Source organism: Rhododendron vialii, chromosome 5a, assembly GCF_030253575.1.
Source record: "Rhododendron vialii isolate Sample 1 chromosome 5a, ASM3025357v1".
Classification (NCBI taxonomy): Eukaryota; Viridiplantae; Streptophyta; class Magnoliopsida; order Ericales; family Ericaceae; genus Rhododendron; species Rhododendron vialii.
In genome coordinates, this window is record NC_080561.1 from 5,906,872 (window position 1) to 5,920,292 (window position 13,421).

Below are 13,421 nucleotides of genomic sequence, written 5' to 3' on the forward strand. Positions count from 1 at the left end.
TCTGAAAATTTCATTTCAGAATGAAGTAAATGAAAGTAAGAGAAATCAAAATTAACAACATTCCCATTGTAATGAGCAAATGGGTGTGGATAAGCAAATTTAACAATGCTCAAAAAACACCCTACATTGAAATAAGCAAAATTATAAGTCTTTTAACAAATAACTAAATTTCACTAACTTTTACCAATAACCAAACTCAGAACTCAATAACTCAAAAACACTCCACATTGGAATCGTCTCATCGAGACGAATAATTTGGTGTGATCGGGTTTGTGATCGGACAAATGTGCATTGTGTAATGTGGGGATTTTTTTTGTTTAGGGATACAAAAATAACCAATGTGGAAGTAGAGGTTGTTAAGTTTGACTATGGACTAAATGAATAATTAAATGCTGACGTGACACATTTTGGTTATTAATTTTGATTATTATCATTACGGATGCTCTAACAGATACTGAATGCTCGTACAGATATATCCATACGTAGTTTTACTCCCTTCCTTTCCTTTTATTCTCCCGCCAAATCAAAAAAATGATTTACTTAGGCTGTGTTTGGATCACGTATACAGGGAAAGATTTACTTAGCTTCTTCACATCTTTTCCTTTTCCCTCCATAAACCTCTAAGCAAATCCATGATCCAAACGAAACCTTCGCAAAAATTAAATTGCGAATATGTTCTCCGACTAATACACTAACCAAAGAAACTGCGCTAGTAACAATCCTTTAGTTCAAATATAAGATCGTAAAGCACATACAAGTGCGTAAAACACGAACAAATTATCTAACCTAACTGTATCTAACATCAGCAAAACCATATCGAGCCCAAATATGAAATAACTACTAAAATTTCAGAATAAACTACAAGCAGAATTTTAGTGAAGTCGAGGGAAGCAACTAGCTTATAACTGTTCCGGAGTCGCACCAAATAATCCTGCAGAATCTAGGGACAAATTTTTATTCAAGATGAGAGTAATTGAGTGGAAGGCGGCAACCTCCTATTTTGAGATAGCTAACCGGGGATACTTGTAATTACTTTCAAAGAAACAAAGAACATACAAAAGGCGAGAAGAAAGAAGTAATATTTCATTTTTCCTCCAAGCGTCGCAGCACTGATTCTGCAAAACTTTGTTGCCTGCACAAATCAAAATAACCAAAGTGCTAAGCTATCCTTTCCACCAAACAAATACAGAAGGAAGCATAACTTCAAAGATTTTTTTTCCTCCATACACCAAGATAAGATCACTCGGAATGACTAAAGCACAAAGAGAAAACTCACTTCATCTCTCTGTGCTTGGGGCTAGGGCGAGAGTATTTCAAATATCCATCCCAAGGAACCTTCTTGAGACCTGCTCGGACTGAAATAATGTCCCTGACCCTGACAAGGAGCATTGATTTTCAATGAGAAGCTGACTGCATTTCTGACAGCTCTAAAACATGCCGTTAATTCTAAGTAATAGAAACTGTATGTTACCAAATGGACATAATGCAAAACTGGAAAAGATTAATCACCTCTCCGCAAATTCAATGGGTGTCTCTCCGGGCTTCAGATTTTGAGGCTCCAAGTACCACACATCACAAACAACAGCCCACGATGTCATAAGCTGCAATAGATGCATTGTGAAGGACTGCCTGCAAATACAATATGAAATTCGGGTGCTATTACTGCCAGGTCTGTTAATATTCAAGTTCCAGGTAGAAGGGTGTGGGACATAACCAAACATGTGAACATATATCTTTTAGTGGATACATACACCAACAGCTGGTCATATGACTGTAAACATAAAATTAGCTTCTTTAAGGAGCTCTTACTTTCTACTGTTCCAAAAGGCATCCACAAAGATTTTGTTATACTTGATTGCTATCGGGCAAACAGTGCAGCCAAGCTCAAATGCACCCTAACCACAGAAGAACAAGCATGAGTGAAGTAGACAACAACCACCAAGAAAATGAAGAAAACTGGTCAAGTGAAGAAACAATCAGTTCAATTTACTTTGCCACCAAAAGTAAATTCCCACTTCTACAAAAACAACAATAACAGAACCCATCTAGTCCCCAATTATTGGGGGTATGAGCGGGGTAGGATTGGAGACAATCTAGTCCCCAATTATTGGGGGTATGAGCGGGGTAGGATTGGAGACAGACCTAACCTTCGGCAATGTATGCACAAAGTGGCTACTCTCAAAATACCACTACAAAAGTGGCCCCCTTACACCTCCAACAACCAAGGACCTAAAGGAATGTTTTGTTGTGAAACCGTGCCCCCAAATCAACACCGAAAGGCATCCGAGAAGGCGGGCCTAGAGACCCAAATTCCCACTTCCAATAAAAGAAATTATCTTCGACTCTATATATGATGCCAAATGTAGATTGTTCTTGTGAATAGATGCCACAAATGATGACTCCACACATATATACCTTTTTAAACATAACGGTATAATGGTTATTCACACAAGTTCCTTCAGGGAATATAAGAAGGGGATTATTGTCAGCCCCTTGAACGTGATCCCTCAACCTGAAAAAGAAAGCCATATTTTCAAAATTCTATAATATGTTGTAACAAACAATGTATGTCCTTTCCACTAACACATACTTTTTTGCTACTATTTCACGATCCTTTGCTTCTGAGCGATGGAACCAGATACATCCTACACTCTCCAAAATAGTGCTTTGCAACAATCCTGCGTAACAATACACCCAATGTTTAGCCCCACCAGTACCTAAACCCACCTCTGTGGTGGTCTCTGTTTTTTGCTCAAATGTCCATGCTACTCTTTTCAGAAGTAAATTTACAAGGGTAATAACTAATAAGCCAAGGGTAATAACTAATAAGCCCAGACATTCTTATCAAGCAAAATCATCATCAGAGCCCCCTAATCCTTGGCTACTTGTACATAATAAGTCAAACCGAATAAATAACGTTGAAAAATGATTTGGAATAAAAAATGTGCCAAAGCAATATCACCCTAGTAAACCAAGTCCTTCAGACAAGGAGGTACACCACTGTAGCTGAAGAAAAAAGGATGAGGAGAAATAAACAAGATTCATTTCAGTAGGTTACGGGCATAGATAATATGAGGAAAGTAAAACGCAGGGCACACATTTTTCATGGATAGGATAACTGCCAATCACAGAAAGTATGAAGCATAACATACCCTATTTTTCAGGATAAATCTTTTGTATTACGTTATGCAGAGAAAAAAAGATGGATGAAGACTGAATCCCACCAAAATATAGACATCAGAGACTCCAGAGTCTAGACACTAACCAACCCATCCAGGATGCTTCTGCATAATAACAGCAAATGCAGTCATCTGCTCCAAAATAATGAAGTCAATCATTGAAGTATGATTGGACACAAACACCTGCTCAGATCATGGCAAGGGAAACTCAGATCCATGCTCAAACACACGATAAGTCAATAACAGAATTATGCATTCACTGAAATAACTTTAGGCAAACACCTGAAAGAATCAAGGCTTTTCGTAAGAGATACCTGCTTAGGCCGCATGCTAGGCCGCGGTCCATGATACTTGACAACCCCGGTCCAAGATGCAACAAAAAAGCTGCAAATTAACTCCACCAGACCCCTCTGAGAAGAGAACACCAACACAATGAATGCTCATCAGGACCAATAGAAGGACATCAATTTACCAAAATAAACTGGGAATAAACTCCTCTTGATTAGTGCACCAAGTGCATTTAATTGGTTATCTTCCTCCAATAACACTAAGATAGATAGTGAATGAAGCAAAACAAGAGTAAAACATGAGAAAGGGTGACAAAATCCTCTTCCGAGATTTATAGCAAGAGAGCTCAAAAAATAATACATGGGATCTGTTGTTGTTTGTTGTTTGTTTGTTTTAGAGCTCAAAAAATAATACAGTTCCCCGCTCTGCTCAACTATCTAGATCCGTATTTAAATATCCTACTACATCGATATCACTATCTTAAGGAAACATTTTAAATACCTCTTGTAGAAAGAGCAACTGTTATATTGACCAAAACAATAGCAAGGAAGTGCAACGTAATTAGCAAGGGAGCATACCTCAAGCTTTTTCCTCAACTTATCATGCCCTTTCAAAAGTACATGCACAGGGAAGTACGCAGAAAGAAATATTATCCATCCGATTGTCAAAACCAGAACCCTGCAGATTTAAAAGAGATGATTGACCGTAAATTAACCAATTCCTGGTAACCATTAAAAATGCAAACTCGTGAAGATAAACATAAATTGTAATCACATATCAACTCCCCAAACACCTGGTCTCTTAAAATAATCTCGGATTAAAATACGGGGTCATTTGTTTAGTGATGAAAATAATGATGTCACTGGGTACGCTATACCTATGTCAAACTCAAAATAGACCACAAAAAATATCAACTCCCCGAACACCTGGTCTCCTACAATAAGAATGATGTTGTCACCGGGTTACGCTAAACCTATGTCAAATTCAAACTAGACCACAAAATATCAACAACTTCACTTTGGAAAGAGAAGCAGAATACTTGTATAGAACTAACACAATAGACAATTTAAAGAGGAAACACAGAGTTATGAGGTAGAAAGCACACCAAGACTGAAAACAAATGATGACAACTTTTTCAACCGTAAAAATCATTCAAGCATTACCAGCAAGTTTATAGGAACACTCTCCTAAAAGTTAGTCTCAAGTCTCTACAGGCACTATCTAACAATGCTGTGATACTCGATTTCAAAAGTTGGGCCTTGATGATTAAAGAGAATATGACGGCCCATCAAATAACTTCTAATAAAACATTCAACCTTCAGACGCTATCTAACAGTAGGCATCTCTTGTATTCCAAATTAGAGTAAAACCATCAAAATGCATTTAACATTGGTATTGGAAAATGTGGAACATCCGGAGCCTCATCAACCTACAGCAAACTACAAATTCATTAAAGCAAAGTGAAAAATATTCAATAGACAACAGAAAATCTCGTGAATACTTCTCCAAGGTAAGACATCATCTATCTTGGAATTTGTATGTGAGAGAAGGAAATGTCGCTTCAACAGACTGTATTAGAACTCTAATGGGGGTAGTTTTACCTGCAGAATTTCTTTCATATGGAAATCTATATAGCAAGGATGTGTGGAGGACATTTTCCTCTTCTGAGTCCATTGCCAGTGGTACGCCACTTTGCAATAGGCTCTCAGAAACCATCTTCTCTTTGTTTAGAACAGACTTCTCAAAGCACTTACATTGAAAAGGAATTCCACATGTTATTCAAGAGTGCAAGAGCTAACCTTAGCGGAAAAAGAATCAGATATCTAACTCCCACTCCTAAACACCAAAGAGGAAACAAATACACATTCCAGTTCCACGGCTCCGGAGGAATTGACTTGAAACAACGTGTAAAAGAGTCCTGCTCAAGAATCAAGGAAGTTTAATGGAGTCAAAAAAGCGAAGCATTGCATTATAACATTGTCAATGGTAATTATATTACTGCAAGGAGCAAGCGAATCAATGTCACAAAATAAAAATGCACAACGAACTCAGAATACACCAAAAATTATGCAATTAACATAAAAGCACACTTAGCAACATTGGGGCTCATAATGTGCTGAAGCTATGGATGGTAAATATACAATGGTAAGGGAGCATCCCACAGGATTCCCAGCAAATGCAAGTCTCTCCATCTTTCTACTGTTATTATCTCAAATTACCAATACCACTGAGATATAAACATCGCTTGCGGGAAAACAAGTATAATCAAAAGAAACAGGACAGACAGAAATATGATTGAGAGGAAAGAAAGATATTGTGCTAAGAAACATTAAAAACTTACATCGACGATGGCTCCAGCTGCTTCAGTCAAAGTTGGTGAAATGTCGAGTAAATCACGCCTGATCAAAATGTGTATTTATATGTTATGCATTCAAAAACAAAGAGAGGGCGGGCATGCGGGGGGTGGGGTGGAAGAAATAGAGTGAGAGAATTACAGGCGAAGCTCGCCGTTAGGCTCTTGGATGCATCCATAAGGGAGATAATCTTCGATATTGGGCCTATCCAAGTCCAACTCAGAGCTTGATGAGTTCATTTTACTCATTTCAGGCCTCCCTGTAGCTCTCACCGTCAGCTACAACCAAGAGAACAAACAAAGACCAGAGAGAGAGAGAGAGAGAGAGAGAGAGAGAGAGAGATTATGACAAATTGAGATAACTTACCCTCCAACACGAAATTTAAGCATATGACTCCTCAATCAAAAGAAAAAGTGCCACCTTCGGACAAGTTATACCCACGAATATAATATACTAGTGCAAATATGGATGCTACTCCCCAGAATTCGGGTATAATACTCTCTCTCTCTCTCTCTCTCTCTCTCTCTCTCTCTCCATGAAGATACATGTGACTAAATTTGATTCTAAATAAAGTTGGACCTTAAACATTCCAAGCTACAGTACAACTTGCCCAAGTTCATTGCCTCAGGGAAAAAAAACTTAAAAACTCCTGAAACTTCAAGAAAGAACTCACCAACCATATAATTCATTCATGCCTAATTCATACTACAACAAAGCAAAGCTAACAACAATAGGGGGTACTATATCCAGACCGGGAATTCCCCAGTTCGTCTACGAAAGTAAACGAGGCGAGCTAAATAGAGCTTTGAAGTGCTTGAGCTCGACTCGTCTAAAACCAGTATAGCTTGAGTTCGGCTCGAGCTCGAGTTGAGCCCAAATGGTCGAGACTTGTTTATTCTGGAGTTGTTTGATCTTGGCACGTTTATTAAACGAGCCGAGAGTTACAACAAATTCGAGCTCGGCTTGTTTAAGAAATGACCTTAAAACTCTAGCTCGACTGGTTTACCAACAAGCCGGTGGCCTCGAGTTGCTCGCGAAAAGCTCGATGATTCCTTGCAGCCCTAGTTTCAATCACCTACGACCATAAATACGTTTTCGTGTAAGTTAACATGTCCGGCAGATCGAATTCCTATCAAGTGCACGAATAACATACATGTTGCGGATATAGACACGTACAGGGCCGGCCCGGGAAGAACGAGAACCCTAGAAAGCATCTCTGCTAACCGAGAGAGAGAGAGAGGGGTACCTGGGTCGGTTCTGGACTGGTTCTGATCGGGTAGAAGATGGACGTGTGTGGCGAAGATTAGAAATGAAAACCCTAGAATACTCCTCGTCGCGAATTACTCCCTGTGAATTGGAACTTTTTTCAATTCAAATCCAGACGACTTCTGATTTAACAAACAACCAACCCTCTGTGTAACATAGTACTCGATTTCTCTCTCTAGAGAAGAGTGAGATTTGCTATGTTCTCTCGGTTTGTAGTGTACGGAGTAGTTTCGTAGTAGGAGTACTTTTTCCTGGTTCGTTGGTTGGAGAAACGATCCCCTTCACGCAATCCAAGGCAAACTGGCTACGCCACGTGTGTACGTACGTGTCGTCGACCAACCACACACTTCTCACCATGTGGGACCTACACCTAAAAAAAGGGGGTCCACGTAGGGTGGAATTCATGCATAATTCTACGATCACAAATACTTACACATAGCCCCTTGAGCCCGCTGTCGTCATGTTGCGTTTCGCGGCAAGACTCTTGAGCCTGCGTCAGCTGGGCTGGCTCCCACATCGAGAGTTTAGGTTTGTGTGTGTGTTAGAGCATCCGCAATGGGAATAATTAAAATCGATAATCAAAATATGTCACGTCAGCATTTGATTATCCATTTAGTTTATAATCAAACTTAACAAATTTGATCTCCACATTGGTTATTTTTGTATCCCTATAAAAAGTCCTCCCACAATACGCAATGCATTTATGTCTAATTGCAAACGGGTTCCAATCACGCACCCGACCACACCAAATTATTCGTCTCGATGAGACGATTCTAATGTGAGGTGTTTTTTAATTTTTTAGTTTTGGATTTGGTTATTGAGTTTTGGTTATTGGTAAGAGTTGTTAAGTTTGGTTATTCAAAGGTCAAAATTTGATGAGTTGCTAAGAGGTTGCTAAGTTTGGTTATTACAATGTGAGCACTTTTTTGAGCAAACATTGCTAACTTTAGCGACCTTTTAGTTTTGATTATTACATTGTGGATGCTTTTAAAGGGTTCACTCTACCTCTCCCTAGTCAGCAATTGCTTAGGTGAGTTTGATAGGTGAAATTACTCACTTGCTCTTCCTCAAAAAAAAAATACTTACACACACAATCACACAAATTCACTCACATTAAGTGACCTGATGTGGGTGAATTTATGTGCAAGAGCATCTCCAATAATTATCCATTTTTCCACCTAAATTTGAATAGAGATTTAGGTTAAAAACTTGATTTTGGTAAGATATCTTCAATGCTAAATCCTTATTTTTAGGGTAGTGATAATGCAAAAATTATTTTTGTTGGTTCCAAAACTCCTATGCATAAAATTATTGTACATTGCACATGGTACCAGACTTTTTTACACTAGAGTTTTTGCAACAACAAAAACAGTTTTGTCATTATCATTTTCTTATTTTTATCCAAATTTATTATTGGATAACACACTTGTAATTAATGAGTGGCACGCTTATAATTAAAGAAAGTGAAAAGAGGGTTTGAAAAAAATGGGTATGGGTTTGAGTCTCTCCAAATTTGAGTGAAGAAATAGATAGAACTCAAAACGAGTAGGCAAATGGGTACAATATTGAAGATTAGTTTTTAGCCTTTTTACTCAAATTTTGAGTAAGTGTTTGTGGTACTAGCATTATTGGGAGCTCACGTGTATGTGAGAGTGTTGTGGTGGGTTGTACATTCAGTTAGTCTTTTTTCAATTTCAAGCTGATTTATATAAAAAAAGAAAAGAAAAGAAAAGAGGGCAATGGTAAGAGGTGTAGTTGGTGGGTGTGTACCGATCATTTCTTATTCATTTGTTCAACTTTTTTTTCTTTCTTTTTTGGAATAAATAAATAAATAGTACTATGAGAGTCTACATATACTCGTTCCGAGATAGGAAAAATTTTCGATTTACCAAAAAATAGAGAGAGAAAGAAGAAACACCACTCTTGTCATTTTGGAGTTTAATACAAGGCATACAATGAGAAATTAAAGGAAACACCACTTTGTTAAGGACAAATCTTCCTCGCAATGTAATCGTGATGGTTCTAATAATACCATCTATTATCGTTTGAAAAAAAAAAGAAAAAGAAAAAAAAAATAGTAGTAAGAATCTTGTCGTGTATGTAGCATTATTTCTTCTTCCAAGCTCGATACAAAAAAACCGGGCTGTGCTCCATGGGGCCTATCGAACATATTCTCTTCTTTAGCTGCCAAAAAGGTAATTACAGCATTGGAAAAGGCACAGAAGCATACATCCTTTTCAGATCCAAGGGGATCAGACAAAGGGGATGAGAACAAGGGGAGGAATGTGAAAAAGGTGACAAAACAGATGGTTTAAGTTAAGTTTATGAGGACGCGTTCTTATGAACTTAATTTAATCTGAAAATTGTCGTTTTTTAAATTTTTTTCGCATGTGTTAGTTTTGCATCAAATTTTTGTTATTCTTGTCGAGACGAATCAATAATTTACAAAAATTTGACGCAAAACTAACAAATACAAAAACAATTCAAATAAAAACAAAATTTTCAAATTTAAGTTAAATTTATAAGAACGCAGGACAAGTTATGGAATGAATCGAATAGTTTGCAGCCCAGAAATCAATGGGCTCGGCCTTATACAAATTTGGGCCGTTATTTGACCCAACTTCACTCCAAGTACCAAATTCTCTCTCTCTCTCTCTCTCTCTCTCTCTCTCTCTCTCTCTCTCTCTCTCTCAAACTTTCCAACCCATCTATTTATCACACTCCAAACCATTTCTGTGAAGTCTCCAAACCATAAGTTGGCCCACGTTTTTCTTTCAAAGAGGGTCAGGGAGAGGCAGGAGAGATGACTACTATTTGACTCAAAACCAGCTTATTGAGATATTCCACTTCGTCCCTTACTATTAGGTTCGTTCCGAAAATGGATAACCAATTTATAGGGCGAAACAACGGACCCGGATCCAAAATTTACCCCATAAAAAAAATAAAATAAAATAGACTGATGCGTAAGAGTCAGATTCATTCCGAATAGAATACACGTCGCATTCTCTGATAAGTCATACATTTCAATTAATGAGTGATGTTATGACAAAGAACTACTTTATAAGTCCATGGTATTCTGCTAAGATAATTTGGATTTTCTGGCAAATATATGGAAATCCAAGGCTAGGTGCAATTTCCCCGTAAAGAAAACCCTAGGGCTTGTTTGTTTGAGGTCTCAAAATTTCTGAGCACGATTTTTAATAAAATTTTTCTAACTATTTCTTTTCATTTTTTTTTTAATAGTTTCTCTTCATTCATTACACTTAAAAACCTTCATCAAATCCCAAACCCAACAACCCCTATTATGTGACCTTTAGTGGGTATATGATATCTAATGCAAAGCTTCTGGGTGAAAATATTTCTGGTTTGGTCCTCCAGCTAGTAGCGTAGCAGCTAGGTTTCACCCCTACGGTCCATCTCTAAATGATGTAGATAGAGACTAACATAAAAGTGGCAAATTAGGTGGTAGTGTATGGAGAAAATAAATTCTCTACTTCATCAATTTGGGTTAAAAGTTGGAATGACATTTAGTTGGTGGGCCTACTCAAACAACCAATTAAGTGAATGTGGTACTCCATAGCTAAACAGTGATTTTTTTGGGGGGTCTTTATATATATCCTACTCAAACACCCAATTAAGTGAATGTGGTACTCCATAGCTAAACAGTGATTTTTTGGGGGTCTTTATATATATATATAAGGAACCACTTGTCTGAAGTGATTCAAAAGTGGAAAATGGATGGCAGTTGGCGTGATCTCAATCATCCAAACATATTTCTAGTAGACCAGATTTGATGAAAGTATCTTACAGGCAAAGGTATATGGACCACTTTCGCAAATCTAGACAATCAATTGTCGAGATGAACGACCATATTGAACGGCATAGGCTTCTCTATGTAGTGGGCCGAATATGCTAGTACAGCCACAGTCACTACGTTCGGCTGAAGGCCAGGTCAAACTCCTTGATTCTGTCTGATCCGATCAAGACATTGACCGGGTTGCTAGATTGGGACGGGCATTAGGACAAACAGATTCGAACGGCCAACTCATTCTAAGGATTGACCCTCTCTATGGTTCGGACATTAGGGTTTGGCCCTTAGTCTTGCATTGTCTGTGTAGGTCAAGCAAAGGGTTAGGCGAACACAGTCGCTGAAGCAGGAGTCTCAAGAGAAGTTAACCGATCTTGATCGAGAATCCCACACTCTGCAACTGGATAGGAAAGAAGCAGGTCCTTTTTGAACATCATATTATTGGTGCTTGGTTGATTGCCATGTGATACTCCTGTATAATTGCACTATTATAGATGCTTGCCCTCCGGAGTGAAAAACAAGAGGGACACAGATAGTACAAATAAAGCAATTTGACAGAGAAAATAGGAGTAAGTTGAATGATTAACATTTTGAACATCTAACAAGTAAGGACACCTTTCTTCATGTGCCATGGCCAATCAACTTTTTTTTCAAAACTTAGAAAGATTGGGAGAGATTTTTGGGAAGAGCATCCAACATAGCAAGTTTTTCTTGGACTTCAAAATAAGCTTCATTCCGAGCTCAAGAAATGATTTGCATCGTTCATTTCGTAGAACTCAACAAAAAGTTAAATCATCGGACATCTAGTTTAAAAGTGTATTCCTAAGATTATATTTGTCGTTCATTTTTTTGCGACAACAACGTAGTTCGATCAATGGGTTATTAATACCTGATCAACTTGATTTTTTTTATTTCAAAATATTCTACCAGCCGAGCTCTGTAAACTATGACTCAGATAATTTGTTTGTGCTCTAGATGAAGTCCAAAAAAAAGGACTGGACCACTTTGTTTGGCCCATGTTGCACTTGACCCCATTGACTTCGGAATTCCTTCCTTTATCGATTGTAATTTTGCTCCATTTTGAGAATTTGAAGTTTTGAACCACAAATGTGATGTAATTGCCGTAAGAATGAAACACTTTTACCAAAATCATAGTGCCGTCTCCTCTACTACATAACAATTTTATGATTACCAAATTGAAAAAAGACCAAATTAGTTGGGTATTGACCCCACTCCTTGAAAATCTTGACTCCGACCCTAGCGATGAAGTTCATTTAAGGGACTCGGTCGGTGTTAGGCCTGCATTTCACACTCCCTCCGTTCTCATTTTTTAGTCACTCGTTCTACCCTAACCGGATTTTAAATTGATTATATTTGTCAATTGGTGGTATTTTATATTTACAATATAAATCGTGTTTGATAGCTCTCGATTGGTACTATTAAACAAAGTTATTCAATTAATTATCTAAAATATTAGAAATTATACGATATAATCAATTAAAAAGTGGCACAAAGTCTAAAAAATGACTAAAAATTGGGACAGAAAGAGTATTTTTCCTATTTACAGCAATAGGGGTGTTTCCACTAATTAAAAAAAACTAGTAAAAACTTAATGCATTTTATCATTTCGTTTTCACTAACAAAAAAATTTCAGCAATTTATTATTTTGTTTCCACTAACAAAAAAATTGTTAAAAATAATTTTTTTGTTACAGTAATACTACTCACAAACCCATCAACAATTTATTCACTATCGTAAATAACTTATTCACTGTCAAAAATATTTAATAACTTCTTAACCACAAATTTTTTACTACCAAAAACTCTCCTAAATAGTGCGTAGTTTGATGATAAGTAAAAAAGCAGCAGTAAATAGATTTGCATGTGTGAAAAAAGTCCAATCTCCATGTCCAGAAAGAACTGAAGAAAAAGAACAAACGCCAGAAAACAAATTGAAAGGACACAAAGTAGTGATGTCTGACACGTCCTGGGACCAATACTTGTCAAGCCAGATTGGATGCAATCACTTCCTGAATCTTTTTTGTGACATGAAATTCAAGTCCAACCAATCATAATAAAATAAGGAAAAAAAATTCGAAAAGAAAGAAAGAAAGAAGAAAAAAAACACTTTAATTGATGAGGTAAGAATGAGCCGACCTCTTCTTTTCTGTTTGGTTGGAAAACTACTCCAGTTTGTGTAAAATCAGAGGGATTCCGGTTTCTTAAAAAAATAACTTTTTGAAAAAAAAAAAATTTCAAGTTCAAAAATTATGTGTTTACGTAAATAATTTTTCTAATAACATGGATCTTATTTGATAGATCTCATTAAGATATTTTAAACGTTACAAAAAAAATTGATTTTTTTTATTATATTTAAATTTAAAATTACATTCATTTGAAAAAAAAAAACTTTTTCCAAAAGTAGAACACCACCCAACACGAGAACCCAAGGAGTCCCATCATCCCTAGCTATAAACCAGAAAGGGTAGGGGTCTGCACCCCGAGCATACAGATAACTTTGAGGCCC

General features: G+C 37.2%; 1 protein-coding gene across 4 annotated transcripts; it reads right to left on the reverse strand.

The window, feature by feature from the left end:
* Positions 1–710: 710 nt before the first annotated feature.
* On the reverse strand, positions 711–7,440 carry LOC131325550 (glycerol-3-phosphate acyltransferase 9). Of its 4 annotated transcripts, XM_058357864.1 has the most exons (14): positions 7,068–7,361; positions 6,828–6,896; positions 5,963–6,099; positions 5,809–5,866; positions 5,267–5,385; positions 4,046–4,145; positions 3,494–3,589; positions 3,266–3,362; positions 2,591–2,678; positions 2,416–2,512; positions 1,810–1,895; positions 1,510–1,629; positions 1,277–1,375; positions 711–1,132 (listed from the first exon to the last, which is right to left on the reverse strand). In XM_058357864.1, the coding sequence occupies exons 3-14, from the start codon at positions 6,067–6,069 to the stop codon at positions 1,084–1,086; spliced, it is 1,116 nt and encodes a 371-aa protein (XP_058213847.1). In that variant the 5' UTR covers positions 6,070–6,099; positions 6,828–6,896; positions 7,068–7,361; the 3' UTR covers positions 711–1,083. The 4 variants fall into 4 exon arrangements, with proteins under 4 accessions (XP_058213847.1, XP_058213849.1, XP_058213848.1 ...); XM_058357866.1 differs by lacking the exon at positions 6,828–6,896 and having other exon boundaries at positions 7,068–7,440; XM_058357865.1 differs by lacking the exon at positions 6,828–6,896 and having other exon boundaries at positions 5,963–6,080; positions 7,068–7,362.
* Between the last annotated feature and the right edge of the window lie 5,981 nt (positions 7,441–13,421).